Source organism: Salmo salar, chromosome ssa26 (assembly GCF_905237065.1).
Source record: "Salmo salar chromosome ssa26, Ssal_v3.1, whole genome shotgun sequence".
Lineage (NCBI taxonomy): Eukaryota > Metazoa > Chordata > Actinopteri > Salmoniformes > Salmonidae > Salmo > Salmo salar.
The window spans coordinates 44,603,191-44,627,087 of record NC_059467.1 but is presented as its reverse complement, the minus strand read 5'-3'; the positions used below and the strand labels follow the sequence as shown (position 1 = coordinate 44,627,087).

At 48.9% G+C, this 23,897-nt stretch overlaps 1 protein-coding gene across 3 annotated transcripts in view; it reads left to right on the top strand.

The window, feature by feature from the left end:
- Positions 1-7,346, top strand: part of ttc17 (tetratricopeptide repeat domain 17) — a 23,737-nt gene extending 16,391 nt beyond the window's left edge. For all 3 annotated transcript variants that reach the window (XM_045708170.1, XM_045708169.1, XM_045708171.1), the window contains 7 exons: positions 798-954; positions 1,249-1,369; positions 2,058-2,217; positions 4,608-4,691; positions 4,828-4,947; positions 5,083-5,226; positions 5,437-7,346. In XM_045708170.1, the coding sequence (XP_045564126.1) occupies positions 798-954; positions 1,249-1,369; positions 2,058-2,217; positions 4,608-4,691; positions 4,828-4,947; positions 5,083-5,226; positions 5,437-5,568 (918 nt within the window). In that variant the 3' untranslated portion in view covers positions 5,569-7,346. The remainder of the gene's footprint in view (positions 1-797; positions 955-1,248; positions 1,370-2,057; positions 2,218-4,607; positions 4,692-4,827; positions 4,948-5,082; positions 5,227-5,436) is intronic.
- Positions 7,347-23,897: the final 16,551 nt, after the last annotated feature.

The window sequence follows — 23,897 nt, the reverse complement described above, 5'->3', positions numbered from 1 at the left end:
TGTCCTGTCCTGAGTAACTACCATGATGTACTATAGAGAGACAGGGGGCTGAGTGGTACATGTCCTGAGTAACTACCATGATGTACTATAGAGAGACAGGGGGCTGAGTGGGTAGGTGTCCTGTCCTGAGTAACTACCATGATGTACTATAGAGAGACAGGGGGCTGAGTGGGTAGGTGTCCTGTCCTGAGTAACTACCATGATGTACTATAGAGACAGACAGGGGGCTGAGTGGTACATGTACTGAGTAACTACCATGATGTACTATAGAGACAGACAGGGTGCTGAGTGGTACATGTCCTGAGTAACTACCATGATGTACTATAGAGACAGACAGGGGGCTGAGTGGTACATGTCCTGAGTAACTACCATGATGTACTATAGAGACAGACAGGGGGCTGAGTGGTACATGTACTGAGTAACTACCATGATGTACTATAGGGACAGACAGGGGGCTGAGTGGTACATGTCCTGTACTGAGTAACTACCATGATGTACTATAGACAGACAGGGGGCTGAGTGGTACATGTCCTGTACTGAGTAAATACCATGATGTACTATAGAGAGACACGGGGCTGAGTGGTACATGTACTGAGTAACTACCATGATGTACTATAGAGAGACAGGGGGCTGAGTGGTACATGTACTGAGTAACTACCATGATGTACTATAGAGAGACAGGGGGCTGAGTGGTACATGTACTGAGTAACTACCATGATGTATGAAAATGTTTGTCCAAACAGTAGCCAGGCCCCAGCCCAACATCCCCCCCTCTCTGTGTCCCTGGTCCTCCACAGATCACGTTCCAGGTGAAGCGTGTGAGGAAGCCCAAGGCGGATAGCCCCGAGGGCTGGGGCAGTGCTGAGGACAGCCTGCAGGGGGAGACACTGCTCCCTGGAGGCCACTCTGTCCTGGAGATCAGCGGCCCCACCATCCCGTCCCCTGGGCCCTCGGGTAATAAACAGCCTGCATGCTCACAGACAAACTCACAGGGAGAATCTCAATTGTATTTACTTGACTCCTCGTGTCCTCTCGCCGCCTCCTCAAAACCCATTGGAGAAGAAGGCCAGTTGGGAGGGACCTCTGACTTTAACATCCAATGGGTTCTGAGAAGGATGCGAGGAATCAAGGAAATACAATTGAGATTCTCCCATAAAGACAGTTCTCTTAGTCATCATTAAACCATACTAAGAAAGTGTTTGTGCCTCTAGGGTACTGATTTGTGTGTGTGTGTGTGTGCACGCGCAGGGCGATGGAGGGACTACACCAGTCTGGGCTGGCCGGGGCCAGAGGAGTGCCAGAGAACACGCAGGGTAGACCTCACCACCGTGGCCAGTACCTGGCTGGCCGTGTCTGCCAAGAACATCGAGTCAGTACCAACCTTCCCCTTTGACCTCTGTCTGTCTTGTGTACGGGGTTAGGACAGTGTTGTAAATTCAACCTTTGACCTCTGTCTGTCTTGTGTACGGGGTTAGGACAGTGTTGTAAATTCAACCTTTGAACTCTGTCTGGCTATCTCATAGATAACTATATATATTGTGAGTGTGACAGTGGTTTCCCAACCCTCCCCTGGGGAAAATACCTCCCAGTCCACATTGTTCCAACCCTGCACTAACAGCTGATTCTACTAACTAATAAAGTACTCAAATGTTGACTGCCACTGGACTCAGTTGGGAATCAATTTATTAGGACTTAAAGGGATAGTTGGAGATTTAAGGTCTTTATATTTACACTGTTAAGATGGACTCTTGGATACTATTTGTATGTCTCTGTGTGCCGTATGAACAAGGTCATATCTGGAGCCATAGCTCACTAGCCCAGTGACTAGAAGTCTACTGTAGCATCTAGCATGAAACTACCTTCAACTTCCTTCACACTGTACACATACACATACCCTTGGTAACCATGACTTCATCTGACTGGGGAAGTAGATATTTATTTAGCCAAAATGTTCAACTATCCTCTTAACATCCAAAGCCACACTTTAATTAGAAAAATGTCTAAAGTTATTTCCCCCCCTCCCTCGCTGTTCTCTGGTTTCCACCCTCCCTCCGCAGCATCACGGAACACATCGACTTTACCACTCCACTCCAGGAGCCTGCGGTGGAGCCGTTGTGCAACGCCAACCTGGCTGCCAGCATGCACACCCTGGACCACTTGGCTGGCGTGGCCAACCGCGCCGCCATACACTACACCGGAGAGAGTCAACTCAGAGAGGTAGGGGACAGAGAGAGTCAGCTCAGAGAGGGAGGAGACAGAGAGTCAGCTCAGAGAGGGAGGAGACAGAGTCAGCTCAGAGAGGGAGGAGACAGAGTCAGCTCAGAGAGGGAGGAGACAGAGTCAGCTCAGAGAGGGAGGAGACAGAGAGTCAGCTCAGAGAGGGAGGAGACAGAGAGTCAGCTCAGAGAGGGAGGAGACAGAGTCAGCTCAGAGAGGGAGGAGACGGAGAGAGTCAGCTCAGAGAGGGAGGAGACGAGAGTCAGCTCAGAGAGGGAGGAGACAGAGAGAGTCAGCTCAGAGAGGGAGGAGACTGAGAGTCAGCTCAGAGAGGGAGGAGACAGAGAGTCAGCTCAGAGAGGGAGGAGACAGAGTCAGCTCAGAGAGGGAGGAGACGGAGAGAGTCAGCTCAGAGAGGGAGGAGACGGAGAGTCAGCTCAGAGAGGGAGGAGACAGAGAGTCAGCTCAGAGAGGGAGGAGACAGAGAGTCAGCTCAGAGAGGGAGGAGACAGAGAGTCAGCTCAGAGAGGGAGGAGACAGAGAGTCAGCTCAGAGAGGGAGGAGACAGAGAGTCAGCTCAGAGAGGGAGGAGACAGAGAGTCAGCTCAGAGAGGGAGGAGACGAGAGTCAGCTCAGAGAGGGAGGAGACAGAGAGTCAGCTCAGAGAGGGAGGAGACAGAGAGTCAGCTCAGAGAGGGAGGAGACAGAGAGTCAGCTCAGAGAGGGAGGAGACAGAGAGTCAGCTCAGAGAGGGAGGAGACAGAGACAGTCAGCTCAGAGAGGGAGGAGACAGAGAGTCAGCTCAGAGAGGGAGGAGACAGAGAGTCAGCTCAGAGAGGGAGGAGACAGAGACAGTCAGCTCAGAGAGGGAGGAGACAGAGAGAGTCAGCTCAGAGAGGGAGGAGACAGAGAGAGTCAGCTCAGAGAGGGAGGAGACAGAGAGAGTCAGCTCAGAGAGGGAGGAGACAGAGAGAGTCAGCTCAGAGAGGGAGGAGACAGAGAGTCAGCTCAGAGAGGGAGGAGACAGAGAGAGTCAGCTCAGAGAGGGAGGAGACAGAGAGAGTCAGCTCAGAGAGGGAGGAGACAGAGAGAGTCGGCTCAGAGAGGGAGGAGACAGAGAGAGTCGGCTCAGAGAGGGAGGAGACAGAGAGAGTCAGCTCAGAGAGGGAGGAGACAGAGAGAGTCGGCTCAGAGAGGGAGGAGACAAGAGAGTCGGCTCAGAGAGGGAGGAGACAGAGAGAGTCAGCTCAGAGAGGGAGGAGACAGAGAGAGTCAGCTCAGAGAGGGAGGAGACAGAGAGAGTCGGCTCAGAGAGGGAGGAGACAGAGAGAGTCGGCTCAGAGAGGGAGGAGACAGAGAGTCGGCTCAGAGAGGGAGGAGACAGAGAGTCGGCTCAGAGAGGGAGGAGACAGAGAGAGTCGGCTCAGAGAGGGAGGAGACAGAGAGAGTCGGCTCAGAGAGGGAGGAGACAGAGAGAGTCGGCTCAGAGAGGGAGGAGACAGAGAGAGTCGGCTCAGAGAGGGAGGAGACAGAGAGAGTCGGCTCAGAGAGGGAGGAGACAGAGTCGGCTCAGAGAGGGAGGAGACAGAGTCGGCTCAGAGAGGGAGGAGACAGAGTCGGCTCAGAGAGGGAGGAGACAGTCGGCTCAGAGAGGGAGGAGACAGTCGGCTCAGAGAGGGAGGAGACAGTCGGCTCGGAGAGGGAGGAGACAGTCGGCTCGGAGAGGGAGGAGACGGAGAGTCGGCTCGGAGAGGGAGGGGACGGAGAGAGTCGGCTCGGAGAGGGAGGGGACGGAGAGAGTCGGCTCGGAGAGGGAGGGGACGGAGAGAGTCGGCTCGGAGAGGGAGGGGACGGAGAGAGTCGGCTCGGAGAGGTAGGGGACGGAGAGAGTCGGCTCGGAGATGTAGGGGACGGAGAGAGTCGGCTCGGAGATGTAGGGGACGGAGAGAGTCGGCTCGGAGAGGGAGGGGACGGAGAGAGTCGGCTCGGAGAGGGAGGGGACGGAGAGAGTCGGCTCGGAGATGTAGGGGACGGAGAGAGTCGGCTCGGAGAGGTAGGGGACGGAGAGAGTCGGCTCGGAGAGGGAGGGGACGGAGAGAGTCGGCTCGGAGAGGGAGGGGACGGAGAGAGTCGGCTCGGAGAGGGAGGGGACGGAGGGAGGGAGGGAGTCGGCTCGGAGAGGGAGGGAGGGAGGGGACGGAGGGAGGGAGGGAGTCGGCTCGGAGAGGGAGGGAGGGAGGGGACGGACGGAGTCGGCTCGGAGAGGGAGGGAGGGGACGGACGGAGGGAGGGAGTCGGCTCGGAGAGGGAGGGAGGGGACGGACGGAGGGAGTCTGCATCATTTCACTGTTCTGCCGTGAGCCTCAACCAGATTTCCTTTTGTCATTCAGGTTCTACAGAATCTGGGCAAAGATAAGTTCTCCTCTCAGTCCTTTGAGCAGGTGGGCACGCGCATCGCCAAGGTCTTGGAGAAGGTACGTGTTTGTGGAGGTGGTAGCTGTCTGTCAGGCTATTCTACAACCCTGTATCCCCCAAATCACAGCATCTCCCGGCAGTATAAAGATCAATAAAATCATGCAGACAAATGAAAGTCTCTCCTCTCCTGAGCAGAACCAGACATCGTGGGTTTTGTCCAGCATGTCTGCTCTCTACTGGAGGGTGAAAGGTCAGGGCAAGAGGGCCATCGACTGCCTACGCCAAGCCCTCCACTACTCCCCGCACCACATGAAGGTAACACGGACTGGGACATGCCCAATAATAACACACGTTTGTTTTCCTTTGCAAAACGTTTTTCTACAGTGTGCACTGCTGAACATGACCCTGTGCTATAGTGCTGTGTGATAACTCGGTATCTCTCCCTCTCAGGATGTACCTCTGATCAGCCTGGCCAACATCTTCCAGAACGCACGGCTGTGGGAGGACGCCCTGACCGTGGCCCGCATGGCTGTGGAGATCGCCCCACACTTCGTTGTCAACCACTTCACCCTCGCCAACGTCTACATCGCCATGGTGAGCCCACCGCCATGGGAATGGACCGGCATTGTTGTCATGGCCATGAATGGTCTGGTTCAGGTCTGGTTCAGGTCCTTAATTCCCTTCAAATATCAGTGGTTGTGAAGCGGGTTATTTATGCTGGTATTGGTAAGTCTGTGTGTGGAATCTTATGCTGGTTGCGTGTCAGGTGGGTGTTGAAGAATGCTAATGTGTGTCTGTCTCCAGGAGGAGTTTGAGAAGGCCATGCGCTGGTATGAGTCCACTCTGGAGCTGCAGCCAGAGTTTGCCCCTGCCAAGGACCGCCTGAGAACCATCCAGTGTTACCTGCTAACCAAGAAGGACCGCCGTCTACCCTGAGACGACTCCACAGGAGAAGCCCTCGGAACACACACACACCACACACACATACAAAAACATAACTTACAGTAGTTACTCACAAGAAAGCGGTTGTTGAATTTTTTGGTTTTAAAGTCAATGCCATATAATTTATGTCCAAAGGAATTCAGGGGTTCCAGTCGCTGTGACCTCAGACTTTGGTCGTAGGGGGTAAAACCAACCACTTCCATTCGCTAAACATTCACTAAATTACCCATGTTACCTTTTGAAGAAGCCCTCCACCTGAAAAGCCCTCCACCATCACTCAGCCTCCCTGTCCCATAGACTACAGTATATAGAGCCCAGCATAGTCCCATCACTCAGCCTCCCTGTCCCATAGACTACAGTATATAGAGCCCAGCATAGTCCCATCACTCAGCCTCCCTGTCCCATAGACTACAGTATATAGAGCCCAGCATAGTCCCATCACTCAGCCTCCCTGTCCCATAGACTACAGTATATAGAGCCCAGCATAGTCCCATCACTCAGCCTCCCTGTCCCATAGACTACAGTATATAGAGCCCAGCATAGTCCCATCACTCAGCCTCCCTGTCCCATAGACTACAGTATATAGAGCCCAGCATAGTCCCATCACTCAGCCTCCCTGTCCCATAGACAACAGTATATAGAGCCCAGCATAGTCCCATCACTCAGCCTCCCTGTCCCATAGACTACAGTATATAGAGCCCAGCATAGTCCCATCACTCAGCCTCCCTGTCCCATAGACTACAGTATATAGAGCCCAGCATAGTCCCATCACTCAGCCTCCCTGTCCCAATGACTACAGTATATAGAGCCCAGCATCACTCAGCCTCCCTGTCCCATAGACTACAGTATATAGAGCCCAGCATAGTCCCATCACTCAGCCTCCCTGTCCCATAGACTACAGTATATAGAGCCCAGCATGGTCCCATCACTCAGCCTCCCTGTCCCATAGACTACAGTATATAGAGCCCAGCATAGTCCCATCACTCAGCCTCCCTGTCCCATAGACTACAGTATATAGAGCCCAGCATGGTCCCATCACTCAGCCTCCCTGTCCCATAGACTACAGTATAAAGAGCCCAGCATAGTCCCATCACTCAGCCTCCCTGTCCCATAGACTACAGTATATAGAGCCCAGCATAGTCCCGTCACTCAGCCTCCCTGTCCCATAGACTACAGTATATAGAGCCCAGCATAGTCCCATCACTCAGCCTCCCTGTCCCATAGACAACAGTATATAGAGCCCAGCATAGTCCCATCACTCAGCCTCCCTGTCCCATAGACTACAGTATATAGAGCCCAGCATAGTCCCATCACTCAGCCTCCCTGTCCCATAGACTACAGTATATAGAGCCCAGCATAGTCCCATCACTCAGCCTCCCTGTCCCATAGACTACAGTATATAGAGCCCAGCATAGTCCCATCACTCAGCCTCCCTGTCCCATAGACTACAGTATAAAGAGCCCAGCATAGTCCCATCACTCAGCCTCCCTGTCCCATAGACTACAGTATATAGAGCCCAGCATAGTCCCATCACTCAAACCTCCCTGTCCCATAGACTACAGTATATAGAGCCCAGCATAGTCCCATCACTCAGCCTCCCTGTCCCATAGACAACAGTATATAGAGCCCAGCATAGTCCCATCACTCAGCCTCCCTGTCCCATAGACTACAGTATATAGAGCCCAGCATAGTCCCATCACTCAGCCTCCCTGTCCCATAGACTACAGTATATAGAGCCCAGCATGGTCCCATCACTCAGCCTCCCTGTCCCAAAGACTACAGTATATAGAGCCCAGCCCATCACTCAGCCTCCCTGTCCCATAGACTACAGTATATAGAGCCCAGCATAGTCCCATCACTCAGCCTCCCTGTCCCATAGACTACAGTATATAGAGCCCAGCATGGTCCCATCACTCAGCCTCCCTGTCCCATAGACTACAGTATATAGAGCCCAGCATAGTCCCATCACTCAGCCTCCCTGTCCCATAGACTACAGTATATAGAGCCCAGCATGGTCCCATCACTCAGCCTCCCTGTCCCATAGACTACAGTATATAGAGCCCAGCATAGTCCCATCACTCAGCCTCCCTGTCCCATAGACTACAGTATATAGAGCCCAGCATAGTCCCGTCACTCAGCCTCCCTGTCCCATAGACTACAGTATATAGAGCCCAGCATAGTCCCATCACTCAGCCTCCCTGTCCCATAGACTACAGTATATAGAGCCCAGCATAGTCCCATCACTCAGCCTCCCTGTCCCATAGACTACAGTATATAGAGCCCAGCATAGTCCCATCACTCAGCCTCCCTGTCCCATAGACTACAGTATATAGAGCCCAGCATAGTCCCATCACTCAGCCTCCCTGTCCCATAGACTACAGTATAAAGAGCCCAGCATAGTCCCATCACTCAGCCTCCCTGTCCCATAGACTACAGTATATAGAGCCCAGCATAGTCCCATCACTCAGCCTCCCTGTCCCATAGACTATAGTATATAGAGCCCAGCATCACTCAGCCTCCCTGTCCCATAGACTACAGTATATAGAGCCCAGCATAGTCCCATCACTCAGCCTCCCTGTCCCATAGACTACAGTATAAAGAGCCCAGCATAGTCCCATCACTCAGCCTCCCTGTCCCATAGACTACAGTATAAAGAGCCCAGCATAGTCCCATCACTCAGCCTCCCTGTCCCATAGACTACAGTATATAGAGCCCAGCATAGTCCCATCACTCAGCCTCCCTGTCCCATAGACTACAGTATAAAGAGCCCAGCATAGTCCCATCACTCAGCCTCCCTGTCCCATAGACTACAGTATATAGAGCCCAGCATAGTCCCATCACTCAGCCTCCCTGTCCCATAGACTACAGTATATAGAGCCCAGCATAGTCCCATCACTCAGCCTCCCTGTCCCATAGACTACAGTATATAGAGCCCAGCATAGTCCCATCACTCAGCCTCCCTGTCCCATAGACTACAGTATATAGAGCCCAGCATAGTCCCATCACTCAGCCTCCCTGTCCCATAGACTACAGTATATAGAGCCCAGCATAGTCCCATCACTCAGCCTCCCTGTCCCATAGACTACAGTATATAGAGCCCAGCATAGTCCCATCACTCAGCCTCCCTGTCCCATAGACTACAGTATATAGAGCCCAGCATAGTCCCATCACTCAGCCTCCCTGTCCCATAGACTACAGTATATAGAGCCCAGCATAGTCCCATCACTCAGCCTCCCTGTCCCATAGACTACAGTATATAGAGCCCAGCATAGTCCCATCACTCAGCCTCCCTGTCCCATAGACTACAGTATATAGAGCCCAGCATAGTCCCATCACTCAGCCTCCCTGTCCCATAGACTACAGTATATAGAGCCCAGCATAGTCCCATCACTCAGCCTCCCTGTCCCATAGACTACAGTATATAGAGCCCAGCATGGTCCCATCACTCAGCCTCCCTGTCCCATAGACTACAGTATATAGAGCCCAGCATAGTCCCATCACTCAGCCTCCCTGTCCCATAGACTACAGTATAAAGAGCCCAGCATAGTCCCATCACTCAGCCTCCCTGTCCCATAGACTACAGTATATAGAGCCCAGCATGGTCCCATCACTCAGCCTCCCTGTCCCATAGACTACAGTATATAGAGCCCAGCATCACTCAGCCTCCCTGTCCCATAGACTACAGTATATAGAGCCCAGCATCACTCAGCCTCCCTGTCCCATAGACTACAGTATATAGAGCCCAGCATCACTCAGCCTCCCTGTCCCATAGACTACAGTATATAGAGCCCACCATCACTCAGCCTCCCTGTCCCATAGACTACAGTATATAGAGCCCATTATCACTCAGCCTCCCTGTCCCATAGACTACAGTATATAGAGCCCAGCATCACTCAGCCTCCCTGTCCCATAGACTACAGTATATAGAGCCCATTATCACTCAGCCTCCCTGTCCCATAGACTACAGTATAAAGAGCCAGTAGGCTGCTGTTCTTTGTTCTGTATCCAGTGGAGTTGGACTAGGAAGTGCAGACAGAACATTGTTTTATTTCATGAATTCATACACATCCTTTCCTCTGTCCTTCGTTCCTCAAGGTGTTCACTGAAGAAACGATATGGTATAACTGGAAACCTGCCCAATTCAGTCAGATAGGTGATATCTTGATGAGGGGAGTATTGGAAATATGCTTTTATTTTATGTGTTGCAACTGGGCCCCTACGATTTGTCTTTTCTTTAAGGGCTGAGAGTCGTTTCGTTTTTCTGAGGTGGTGAAACACACCGAAGGGAAGAGTTTTTATTTTGTTAGGAATCAATCAAGAAGGAAAATGCAGTAGTTGATTTACAAGACAGATATAATCCCATAGATGGTTCTGTTTTTTCATTTCTTTTCATTTGTGGTTTAAATTGGAAGAACAGTTGTCATCACACTAATTTCTTATGATTAAGAAATAGTTTGGTAAAGAGACAGAAATTGCTGCTGGTTTGTAACTTGCTAACTAAATGCAGGTGTACCGGGTCGTGGAATGACCCGTCTCAAAACCTTTTACAATTATGGCTGCTTTAAAAAATTAATACAGATTCTTGTTTTGCCCTTTTTTTTAATCATTCTTATTTATGTGGGGACCTACAATGAATAAATGAAAATGTACGAACGTTAATGCATAGCAACAACAAAAGTTAACTGTAATGTGTTTACGTTTGCTCATTTATTTATAGTAATTATTTGTCAGGGCCAAAAAAAAACGCTTCACTTGACCATTTTTCAAACTCTAAATTGAACTGTTGTGTACAGTATTAAGGCAGTGGGACATATAAGTTGATCGGCTCATCTTTTGAGTGTATCCATTGTCTTCTTACTAACTTCAGACCTCTGGGAAATAAAAAGCAAGATATTTTGATGCCTTGAGACTTAAGTTGACTGGAGGTGGGTTTTTGATTCAGTTTTCTGGGGTCTGCTTCAGAGTGCATTTAACTGAGGTAGTGGTGGGGAGACAAACTCATGCCCGAGGGTGTGGTGGGGAGACTGAAACTCATGCCCGAGGGTGTGGTGGGGAGACAGAAACTCATGCCCGAGGGTGTGGTGGGGAGACTGAAACTCATGCCCGAGGGTGTGGTGGGCAGACTGAAACTCATGCCCGAGGGTGTGGTGGGGAGACTGAAACTCATGCCCGAGGGTGTGGTGGGGAGACTGAAACTCATGCCCGAGGGTGTGGTGGGCAGACTGAAACTCATGCCCGAGGGTGTGGTGGGGAGACTGAAACTCATGCCCGAGGGTGTGGTGGGGAGACTGAAACTCATGCCCGAGGGTGTGGTGGGGAGACTGAAACTCATGCCCGAGGGTGTGGTGGGGAGACTGAAACTCATGCCCGAGGGTGTGGTGGGGAGACTGAAACTCATGCCCGAGTCAGCCGTGCGTTGGGGAGAAATAATTCTGTAAATGGTGGACGGCGATGTCTTTGCAACTCCTCTGACGGACAGCACAGCCCTAGGCCCTCCTCCAACACACTGCTCCCATTAAAAACCATTGAGTTGCTGTGTTTTAAAGCATATTTTCTGTCTGGTTTGAACTCGTCCCAACTCAATGGAAAATGTTATACTTGATAACTGTTTATACACTGAGACAAAGTATTGCATAGCTCAGTTAGGGTCCTGAGTGGATGAAGACCTGCGTAACACTACACTTGTAGTTTTGTCATATTCCTACAATTGCCCTTTTAAAATGCACCCCTTGTGGGTCTGTGATCATATTCCAAATGACTGGCAGTATTTCACCTTGCTTTTGGCCTGAGGAAAAGGATATGGTTTGCTCACTACTATACTAGGTGCAGATTGATGTAGTCCAGGTGTTCCCCCAACCAGGACATGTTGCTAAAATCCAAATGCGCCAGTGACAATGAGTGTGTTTGCAGAAGTAACAAGATGACTTGCAGGACAGTCCCCTTCCTGATACAATGGCAGGATTTGTAGCCTCAAGCATTACCCACATTTTTTTATTTTACCTTTTATTTAACTAGGCAAGTCAGTTAAGAACAAATTCTTATTTTCAATGACGGTCTAGGAACAATGTGTTAACTGCCTTGTTCAGGGGCAGAACAACAGATCTTTACCTTGTCAGCTCAGGGATTCAATCTTGCAACCTTTCGGTTACTAGTCCAACGCTCTAACCACTAGGCTACCTGGCAACCCAGAAGGCACTGCCATATCAAGGGTAGAAGATGGTGGAACTATATCAGGTTGGGAACTAACACACTCAGAGGTGTCGTTAACACACTCATATACTTTTCAGTCATTATCAATGACCCGTTGGTCTACATGGGCTAGGGCTTGCCCTTAGCCACAGCCGCAATTCTGCAGAGACAATGTGTTTTGTATGCAAGTGCTGGAAATGGTGCAAGCACAGTGCAGCCTGCTATTTTTAGCAGCTTGTGAGGGAACATGTCAGTTGCAGAGAGGCTGGCACACATGCAGGGACTGCTATAAATATAAAGTAAACACAAGAATGCATATTGCATAGCACCTTGGAGAGCAACCGCATCGCTAATGGATGTTAGCCTATTATTGTCCTCAGAACCGCTCCCTTTTAGAATGTTTCTCAGTTCATATTTGACTCTGGTGGATTTTCTGAACCCACATGTCTTGGGTACAGTGTATAAATAACTTGTGTGCAACAAAGCGTGTGTGAATTTGTCAGGGGGGTGAGAGGAGGACTGGGTGCTCAGTTATGTAATAAGACATATGATGTGAGTGACCAGCACTCACACACTAACACACACTGCTTTGAATGGGGCTGTGCGATGCTCTGCACCCATTGAGGCTGTAAGAGTGAGATCAGCCAATGGGAGGGGGTAGCAGGCAGGTCTATGGCTCAGCTGAGAATGTATTGGCTAGCTGTGTTTTTGGTGTGTAAGACATTAGATTATATAACTTTGTTTATAGTCCTTGTTGAAAAAATAAGTATACAAATAGAAACAGCAACAAACATCTCGGGACATTTGAACACATGATTAGCAGAGGTTAGGCAGCCTAGTGGTTTGAGTGTTGGGCCAGTAACCGGAAGGTTGCTGGATCGAATCCCCGACCTGACGAGGTAAAAATTTGTTGTGCTGCCTCTGAGCAAGGCAGGGCACTGAAGACATCGATTTAAGGCAGCGCGCCTCTCTGATTCAGAGGGGTTGGGTAAAATTTGGAAGACACATTTCAGGTGAATACATTCAGTTGGACAACTAAGTAGGTATCCCCTTTTCCCTTTAAAATGGCTATAGACTACTTGGATTCACAGAGGATCTGGTAGGTTACCTGTGGTGTCTATATATCTATTTAGATAAGAGGACAGCAGTATCTGGTAGGTTACCTGTGGTGTCTGTATATATTTAGATAAGAGGACAGCAGTATCTGGTAGGTTACCTGTGGTGTCTGTATATATTTAGATAAGAGGACAGCAGTATCTGGTAGGTTACCTGTGGTGTCTGTATATATTTAGATAAGAGGACAGCAGTATCTGGTAGGTTACCTGTGGTGTCTGTATATATTTAGATAAGAGGACAGCAGTATCTGGTAGGTTACCTGTGGTGTCTGTATATATTTAGATAAGAGGACAGCAGTATCTGATATATAGGAGGCACCACTTAGCAACAGCATCTCATAGGTTCATTCAGATGGTTAATTTGTGCTATTCTGACATGCTTATCCAGTCAATGTATACTTGGAAATCTGGCGTATAAAATGAATAGGCCTATGGAGAAATTGTATGGGGTATCAGTAAATGAGAGGAATTACCGAGTATATGTTTCAGTTCTGAGTGTGTTGGATTGAATTCTAGAAGTGTCTACATGCAGACTCTGAGACCAGGATTTGTCCTGGTCTGTTCTATTGTCCTGGTCTGTTCTATCACCATGGTCTGTTCTATTGTCCTGGTCTGTTCTATCGTCCTGGTCTGTTCTATCGTCCTGGTCTGTTCTATCACCCTGGTCTGTTCTATCGCCCTGGTCTGTTCTATCGCCCTGGTCTGTTCTATCGTCCTGGTCTGTTCTATCGTCCTGGTCTGTTCTATCACCATGGTCTGTTCTATCGTCCTGGTCTGTTCTATCGCCCTGGTCTGTTCTATCGCCCTGGTCTGTTCTATCGCCCTGGTCTGTTCTATCGTCCTGGTCTGTTCTATCGTCCTGGTCTGTTCTATTGTCCTGGTCTGTTCTATCGTCCTGGTCTGTTCTATCGTCCTGGTCTGTTCTATCACCATGGTCTGTTCTATCGTCCTGGTCTGTTCTATCACCCTGGTCTGTTCTATCGCCCTGGTCTGTTCTATCGCCCTGGTCTGTTCTATCGTCCTGGTCTGTTCTATCGTCCTGGTCTGTTCTATCGTCCTGGTCTGTTCTATCGTCCTGGTCTGTTCTATCGTCCTGGTCTGTTCTATCGCCCTGGTCTGTTCTATCGTCCTGGTCTGTTCTATCGCCATGGTCTGTTCTATCGTCCTGGTCTGTTCTATCGTCCTGGTCTGTTCTATCGCCCTGGTCTGTTCTATCGCCCTGGTCTGTTCTATCGCCATGGTCTGTTCTATCGTCCTGGTCTGTTCTATCGTCCTGGTCTGTTCTATCGTCCTGGTCTGTTCTATCGTCCTGGTCTGTTCTATCGTCCTGGTCTGTTCTATCACCATGGTCTGTTCTATCACCATGGTCTGTTCTATCGCCCTGGTCTGTTCTATCGCCCTGGTCTGTTCTATTGCCCTGGTCTGTTCTATCGTCCTGGTCTGTTCTATCGCCCTGGTCTGTTCTATCGTCCTGGTCTGTTCTATCGTCCTGGTCTGTTCTATCGCCCTGGTCTGTTCTATCGCCCTGGTCTGTTCTATCGTCCTGGTCTGTTCTATCGTCCTGGTCTGTTCTATCGCCCTGGTCTGTTCTATCGTCCTGGTCTGTTCTATCGTCCTGGTCTGTTCTATCGTCCTGGTCTGTTCTATCGCCCTGGTCTGTTCTATCGTCCTGGTCTGTTCTATCGTCCTGGTCTGTTCTATTGCCCTGGTCTGTTCTCTTGCATGTTAAGCGGATTGAGAACCATGGACAGCGACAAAGCGAAACCTGGGCTACGTTATGTTGCCTAATGTCACAGCCCTGTAGCCTACAATTTTCAAACTGGAAATAACGTCCCAATATTTTACAATTCACATGGTCCAATGCATTGTCTTTTGTGGTGGCCAAGAGACGCATTTTCAGCACCCTGTATTCTTTCCAACCGCCCCGCCCTCCTTTCTCGCAAGTTGAATTAATTTGATACTATTTTTGAAGCTCTGTGTTTCTAAGGGATACCTAATGACGCAATGACGTCAATGCGGGTCAGTAGCACACTGGCATACTGGGGGATGAGACGGTAGTGTTCAGGAACCAAGCTTTATCAATGAGAGCCTATAAAGCCGTGCTTTCAATTCGTTGTAGTAAAACCAAAGAAGTATAGTTCAATGGTAAAAATGCGACATTATTTGGTTGCATATCAAAATAGTGTATTAATGTTGGGAACTTTAACACACCAAGAGGGTAGCTGCGATCTTTGACATATTTATTCCTCTGGTGCGTAATCTTTAAGCACAAATGCACACCCTGACACGGACAGCCTCATGTGTGTCCTCCTAACACCCCGCTCAACACACACGCACACACACACACAGTGAACGCCTTCGTCTAGATGCTAGGGGATCTATATAGCTATAGGCTAATATAGGCTACATTCCTCCTATGATCAACTCTTCCCACAAGGAACTTACCATAGTCACGGAGCCACTGGTTGCGCAGTGAATTACAGTTGTGCCGTTTGAGAAGGTACGTGATTTCTCCGTTAAAAGGCGGGACGTTCTCTCTGTTGTGGGACTTCAAACTACAGTTTTAATTAGTAAATTACCGGTGCCGGTTCCAAAAAATATATTATCCTTGATGTGTGGGAGATGTATACCGGTGAGGAGATACGAGGGATACGGTGATATGTGAACGCAAACAGACAAGGTATCGGACACAGAAAACAGAGAACCGTGCAGGCTGGACTATTGGTGAAGACGCTGGAATTCCAATATTTTCAGTTTCAGTGTCTGCTCCGTTTCACTGATAGCTGCAGGGCTTCATACGGGTAAAAGCAATAAATAGTTAACCTGCATCTAATTAACAGTAAACTGCTGTGCACACAATATGGAAGTTTACTGTTTTCACTTTTAGTCAACTTCCCCACATTGAATGGCAATCATTCATTTGTTGTATATGATTCGGCCCAGTTGCCGCCCTTCTCAGTCACACAATCACACACATAGCTGTATATAGCCTGTATTGTAGTTTTATGGGCATGTTGTATTGTATGCTTTAAACGAGGTATTTTGGCCTGTAACTATCTACACATTCGCTATGCCCAATGGACAATAAGCGGAGACATTTCTACATTGAACCTGTCGCGTGCGGTAATAGCTGATATTGAGAATGTATTGACCGCAAGGGGATAGTGTTTATTATTTTTTCGATGTCTTTCAAGTGGCAACAGGACAGCGACATTTCGTATGGTGTGTTGTCCTAGGTAATCCTTACAATTTTGTACGTTTTACCTATGAAGTCAAATGTTGAAGTCCACGGTGCTGCTGGTGTGGTCCTTTTTTCACCCATACTGACTGATTGATGTCATTGATTGACCGTGGAGTCTACTCACCTGGTATCCCAGGTCTAAATCAGTTAGGGGAAGAATTTAAAAAAAAATGGATTATGTCGTCCACGAGGCCCGGATTTACTCAGTCCTATTGTATGGGAAGCAGTTCAGAAACAGACAGTTCCTGTTGCAAAGGAAGGAGTTTCAGAACCATGGGCAGCGCCCGTTATACACCAAGGGGGTTCAGAACCATGGACAGCGCATGTTGTACACAAAGTTGTTTCAGAACCATGGATAGTGCCTGCTGTACACGAATGATTTTCAGTACCATGGACAGTGCCTACTGTACACGGAAGTGTTTTCAGAAACTATTGGATGTATTTACACAGGCAGCCCAATTATGATATTTTTCCACTAATTGGTATTTTGACCAATCAGATCAGCTTTTTTGCCAATAATTGGTATAAGCCTGTGTAAAGGTAGCCTTAGACAGCAACAAGACAAAGCCATTTACCGTTTAGATATAGCGATCAACGTTGACATAGAAATGTATAATCAACATTCTAGAACCTCTCTGATCATTCAGTTCTATACATTACATTTATATCTGTAGACCTCTACAAAAGTCACCAAATAGCGCAGCTTATCATTAGAGAAAGGCAGTGGGACCAAGGAATAGACCCTCTCTGATCAGAGCTATTGCTTTTACACCTGCATCACGTTTCTCTTACAATTCCACATATATGCATAGAAATCTGACATAGACTCCTTACCAGACCTTAAATGTAAGTTGCAACTAGGATATTACCGGATGTTGGACATTACAGCACAATATCAAGATTAACCCAAAATATGTATTGGCTATATGTTAATTCCAAATCGAGCCCAGGTCTTCATACGGACGTCATGTAGCCCTCAGATGTGGAAAGGTCAGGTAGGCCTATATGTGGTGGCAATTGTTCGATTTACTCCGCAACAACACAGTAGGCTGTAGAATGCCCATACCACAGTAGGCTGTAGAATGCCCATACATTTACATTTACATTTACGTCATTTAGCAGACGCTCTTATCCAGAGCAACTTACAAATTGGTGCAATCACCTTATGATATCCAGTGGAACAACCACTTTACAATAGTACATCTACATCTTTTTTGTGGGGGGGAGGGTTAGAAGGATTACTTAATCCTATCCCAGGTATTCCTTAAAGAAGTGGGGTTTCAGGTGTCTCCGGAAGGTGGTGATTGACTCCGCTGTCCTGGCGTCGTGAGGGAGCTTGTTCCACCATTGGGGTGCCAGAGCAGTGAACAGTTTTGACTGGGCTGAGCGGGAACTGTGCTTCCGCAGAGGTAGGGAGGCGAGCAGGCCAGAGGTGGATGAACGCAGTGCCCTTGTTTGGGTGTAGGGACTGATCAGAGCCTGAAGGTACGGAGGTGCCGTTCCCCTCACAGCTCCGTAGGCAAGCACCATGGTCTTGTAGCAGATGCGAGCTTCAACTGGAAGCCAGTGGAGTGTGCGGAGGAGCGGGGTGACGTGAGAGAACTTGGAAAGGTTGAACATCAGACGGGCTGCGGCGTTCTGGATGAGTTGTAGGGGTTTGATGGCACAGGCAGGGAGCCCCGCCAACAGCGAGTTGCAGTAATCCAGACGGGAGATGACAAGTGCCTGGATTAGTGCCGCTTCCTGTGTGAGGCAGGGTCGTACTCTGCGAATGTTGTAGAGCATGAACCTACAGGATCGGGTCACCGCCTTGATGTTAGCAGAGAACGACAGGGTGTTGTCCAGGGTCACGCCAAGGCTCTTAGCACTCTGGGAGGAGGACACAATGGAGTTGTCAACCGTGATGGCGAGATCATGGAACGGGCAGTCCTTCCCCGGGAGGAAGAGCAGCTCTGTCTTGCCGAGGTTCAGCTTGAGGTGGTGATCCGTCATCCACACTGATATGTCTGCCAGACAAGCAGAGATGCGATTCGCCACCTGGTTATCAGAAGGGGGAAAGGAGAAGATTAATTGTGTGTCGTCTGCGTAGCAATGATAGGAGAGACCATGTGAGAATATGACAGAGCCAAGTGACTTGGTGTATAGCGAGAATAGGAGAGGGCCTAGAACTGAGCCCTGGGGGACACCAGTGGTGAGAGCACGTGGTGCGGAGACGGATTCTCGCCATGCCACCTGGTAGGAGCGACCTGTCAGGTAGGACGCAATCCAAGAGTGAGCCGCGCAGGAGATGCCCAACTCGGAGAGGGTGGAGAGGAGGATCTGATGGTTCACAGTATCAAAGGCAGCAGATAGGTCTAGAAGGATGAGAGCAGAGGAGAGAGAGTTAGCTTTAGCAGTGCGGAGAGCCTCCGTGACACAGAGAAGAGCAGTCTCAGTTGAATGACCAGTCTTGAAACCTGACTGATTTGGATCAAGAAGGTCATTCTGAGAGAGATAGCAGGAGAGCTGGCCAAGGACGGCACGCTCAAGAGTTTTGGAGAGAAAAGAAAGAAGGGATACTGGTCTGTAGTTGTTGACATCAGAGGGATCGAGTGTAGGTTTTTTGAGAAGGGGTGCAACTCTCGCTCTCTTGAAGACGGAAGGGACGTAGCCAGCAGTCAAGGATGAGTTGATGAGCGAGGTGAGGTAAGGGAGAAGGTCTCCGGAAATGGTCTGGAGAAGAGAGGAGGGGATAGGGTCAAGCGGGAAGGTTGTTGGGTGGCCGGCCATCACAAGTCGCAAGATTTCATCTGGAGAGAGAGGGGAGAAAGAGGTCAAAGCATAGGGTAGGGCAATGTGAGCAGGACCAGCGGTGTCGTTTGACTTAACAAATGAGGATCGGATGTCGTCAACCTTCTTTTCAAAATGGTTGACAAAGTCGTCCGCAGAGGGAGGGGGGTGGAGGGGGAGGAGGATTCAGGAAGGAGGAGAAGGTGGCAAAGAGCTTCCTAGGGTTAGAGGCAGATGCTTGGAATTTAGAGTGGTAGAAAGTGGCTTTAGCAGCAGAAACAGAGGAAGAAAATGTGGATAGGAGGGAATGAAAAGATGCCAGGTCCGCAGGGAGGCGAGTTTTCCTCCATTTCCGCTCGGCTGCCCGGAGCCCTGTTCTGTGAGCTCACAATGAGTCGTCAAGCCACGGAGCAGGAGGGGAGGACCGAGCCGGTCGGGAGGATAGGGGACATAGAGAGTCAAAGGATGCAGAAAGGGAGGAGAGGAGGGTTGAGGAGGCAGAATCAGGAGATTGGTTGGAGAAGGTTTGAGCAGAGGGAAGAGATGATGGGATGGAAGAGGAGAGCGTAGCAGGAGAGAGAGAGAGCGAAGGTTGCGGTGGCGCAATACCATCTGAGTAGGGGTAGAGTGAGTAGTGTTGGAGGAGAGCGAGAGGGAAAAGGATACAAGGTAGTGGTCGGAGACTTGGAGGGGAGTTGCAGTGAGATTGGTAGAAGAACAGCATCTAGTGAAGATGAGGTCAAGCGTATTGCCTGCCTTGTGAGTAGGGGGGGACTGTGAGAGGGTGCGGCCAAAAGAGGAGAGGAGTGGAAAGAAGGAGGCAGAGAGAAATGAGTCAAAGGTAGACGTGGGGAGGTTAAAGTCACCCAGAATTGTGAGAGGTGAGCCATCCTCAGGAAAGGAACTTATCAAGGCGTCAAGCTCATTGATGAACTCTCCAAGGGAACCTGGAGGGCGATAAATGATAAGGATGTTAAGCTTGAATGGGCTAGTTATTGGGTCAGGGGAGATGGGTCAGGGGAGAAAGAGAGAATGCCCACTTGGGAGAGATGAGGATTCCAGTGCCACCACCCCGCTGACCAGATGCTCTCGGGTGTGCGAGAACACGTGGTCAGACGAGGAGAGAGCAGTAGGAGTAGCAGTGTTTTCTGTGGTAATCCATGTTTCTGTCAGCGCCAAGAAGTCGAGGGACTGGAGGGTAGCATAGGCTGAGATTAACTCTGCCTTGTTGGCCGCAGACCGGCAGTTCCAGAGGCTGCCGGAGACCTGGAACTCCACGTGGGTCGTGCGCACTGGGACCACCAGGTTAGAGTGGCAGCGGCCATGCGGTGTGAAGCGTTTGTGTGGCCTGTGCAGAGAGGAGAGAACGGGGATAGACAGACACATAGTTGACAGGCTACAGGAGAGGCCACGCTAATGCAAAGGAGATTGGAATGAAAATTAACTAAACAACTGGGGAAGCGAGAGAGCAGGGCCTCCCTCACTAACCATTCACTGAAACACTCAAATATAGCTATTCTAACTTCCACTTAGAAATTATAATTGCTGTAAACTTCAGTGGTTTAATGTTTCCAGGAATAGGCTCAAACTTAGTTTATTCAGCTAGATAACTTGGTACAGTATTCTTCCGTGAAACCCACCCAGTGCACCGTGTCTTATGACGCCGTAGCTAACTAGCATGCTAGCATCCAATAACACACGGTTAGCACCAATACTTGGTTACAACAAACTATCAATGGATCATACCACAGTTGGCTGTAGAATGTCCATTCCACAGTAGTCCGTAGAATGCCCATACCACAGTAGACTGTAGAATGTCCATACCACAGTAGGCTGTAGAATGCACATACCACAGTAGAATGTCCATTCCACAATAGTCCGTAGAATGCCCATACCACAGTAGACTGTAGAATGTCCATACCATGGTAGGCTGTAGAATGACCATACCACAGTAGGCTGTAGAATGCCCATACCACAATAGAATGTCCATACCACAGTAGGCTGTAGAATGTCCATACCACAGTAGGCTGTAGAATGTCCATACCACATTAGTCTGTAGAATGTCCATACCACAGTAGGCTGTAGAATGTCCATACCACAGTAGGCTGTAGAATGTCCATACCACAGTAGGCTGTAGAATGTCCATACTACAGTAGTCTGTAGAATGTCCATACCACAGTAGGCTGTAGAATGTCCATACCACAGTAGGCTGTAGAATGTCCATACCACAGTAGGCTGTAGAATGTCCATACCACAGTAGGCTGTAGAATGCCCATACCACAGTAGGCTGTAGAATGCCCATACCACAGTAGGCTGTAGAATGCCCATTCCACAATAGGCTGTAGAATGTCCATACCACAGTAGGCTGTAGAATGTCCATACCACAGTAGGCTGTAGAATGGCCATACCACAGTAGGCTGTAGAATGCCCATACCACAGTAGGCTGTAGAATGCCCATACCACTGTAGAATGCCCATACCACAGTAGGCTGTAGAATGCCCATACCACAGTAGGCTGTAGAATGCCCATACCACAGTAGGCTGTCCATTCCACAGTAGTCTGTAGAATGCCCATACCACAGTAGACTGTAGAATGACCATACCACAGTAGAATGTCCATACCACAGTAGACTGTAGAATGACCATACCACAGTAGAATGCCCATACCACAGTAGACTGTAGAATGACCATACCACAGTAGAATGTCCATACCACAGTATACTGTACAATGACCATACCACAGTAGAATGACCATACCACAGTAGACTGTAGAATTCCCATACCACAGTAGGCTGTAGAATGACCATACCACAGTAGAATTGTCCATACCACAGTAGACTGTAGAATGACCATACCACAGTAGAATGTCCATACCACAGTAGACTGTAGAATGTCCATACCACAGTAGACTGTAGAATGACCATACCACAGTAGAATGTCCATACCACAGTAGACTGTAGAATGTCCATACCACAGTAGACTGTAGAATGTCCATAACACAGTAGGCTGTAGAATGTCCATACCACAGTAGACTGTAGAATGACCATACCACAGTAGAATGTCCATACCACAGTAGACTGTAGAATGTCCATACCACAGTAGGCTGTAGAATGACCATACCACAGTAGAATGTCCATACCACAGTAGTCTGTAGAATTCTCATACCACAGTAGAATGTCCATACCACAGTAGAATGTCCATACCACAGTAGAATGTCCATACCACAGTAGCCTGTAGAATGCCCATATCACAGTAGAATGTCCATACCACGGTAGGCTGTAGAATTCCCATACCACAGTAGGCTGTAGAATGTCCATACCACAGTAGGCTGTAGAATGTCCATACCACAGTAGAATGTCCATACCACAGTAGAATGTCCATACCACAGTAGAATGTCCATACCACAGTAGGCTGTAGAATGGCCATACCACAGTAGGCTGTAGAATGTCCATACCACAGTAGAATGTCCATACCATGGTAGGCTGTAGAATGACCATACCACAGTAGGCTGTAGAATGCCCATACCACAGTAGAATGTCCATACCATGGTAGGCTGTAGAATGACCATACCACAGTAGGCTGTAGAATGCCCATACCACAGTAGAATGTCCATACCACGGTAGGCTGTAGAATGTCCATACCACAGTAGGCTGTAGAATGCCCATACCACAATAGAATGTCCATACCACAGTAGGCTGTAGAATGCCCATACCGCAGTAGAATGTCCATACCACAGTAGGCTGTAGAATGCCCATACCACAGTAGGCTGTAGAATGCCCATACCACAATAGGCTGTAGAATGTCCATACCACAGTAGGCTGTAGAATGTCCATACCACAGTAGGCTGTAGAATGTCCATACCACAGTAGGCTGTAGAATGTCCATGCCATAGTAGGCTGTAGAATGTCCATACCACAGTAGGCTGTAGAATGCCCATACCGCTGTAGAATGCCCATACTACAGTAGGCTGTAGAATGCCCATACCACAATAGGCTGTAGAATGTCCATACCACAGTAGGCTGTAGAATGCCCATACCACAGTAGGCTGTAGAATGCCCATACCGCTGTAGAATGCCCATACCACAGTAGGCTGTAGAATGTCCATACCACAGTAGAATGCCCATACCACAGTAGGCTGTAGAATGCCCATACCACAGTAGGCTGTAGAATGCCCATACCACAGTAGGCTGTAGAATGCCCATACCACAGTAGGCTGTAGAATGCCCATACCACAGTAGGCTGTAGAATGCCCATACCACAGTAGGCTGTAGAATGTCCATACCACAGTAGAATGTAGAATGCCCATACAACAGTATTGATGTTAGTGCAGTCTAAGCATGGGAGATGCTGGTTTCTCTGTAAGGATGCATATCTGTATTACTGGCAGCAATCAATGCGATCTTAACTGACAATTCAAGGCAAATTATAAGCTTATATGCTTCAATAAACAAAAGTCAGTTTTTGTCCGTTATGGTTCCTCAGGCTTAGTCTCCCATGAAGTGCAGTCCACAAGGCAGAGGTCCCTGTTCTTTTCAGCTCCAGCAGCTTTCCATCATGTGCCTCTCAATTGTGGCCTCCTTCGGGATTTAAAACTGGTTAGCTAATATACTGTAAATGAGGGATGCCTGGTTGATCTGGCTTCTGGAGGTCTTGAGTGTCACTGCAGGAAACCAGGACAGGACACTGCATTAGACAATTGAGATGGCTACCTACTGATATACAAACCTAAGTATCATGCAGGTTAACAGCTTAGCTGGACAGTATGCATCATTTCCTACATGTGGGGCAGCACCTAAAATATACAAGAACAACATTTAGAGAGCTTGGGACTAGAACGTTCTGTCTGCAAAAAGATGATTCTGAGATAATTGGCTTTAAAGTTCAGAACCCTCATTGGTTTGAACGGTGTCAGCAATTTGTTTTATTGTATTCTTTCTTTGGAACAGGTATACAGGTAGAACAAATACAGGTAGGACCTTGTAGTCCCAACCTCTCGACTTGGCTGTGTCT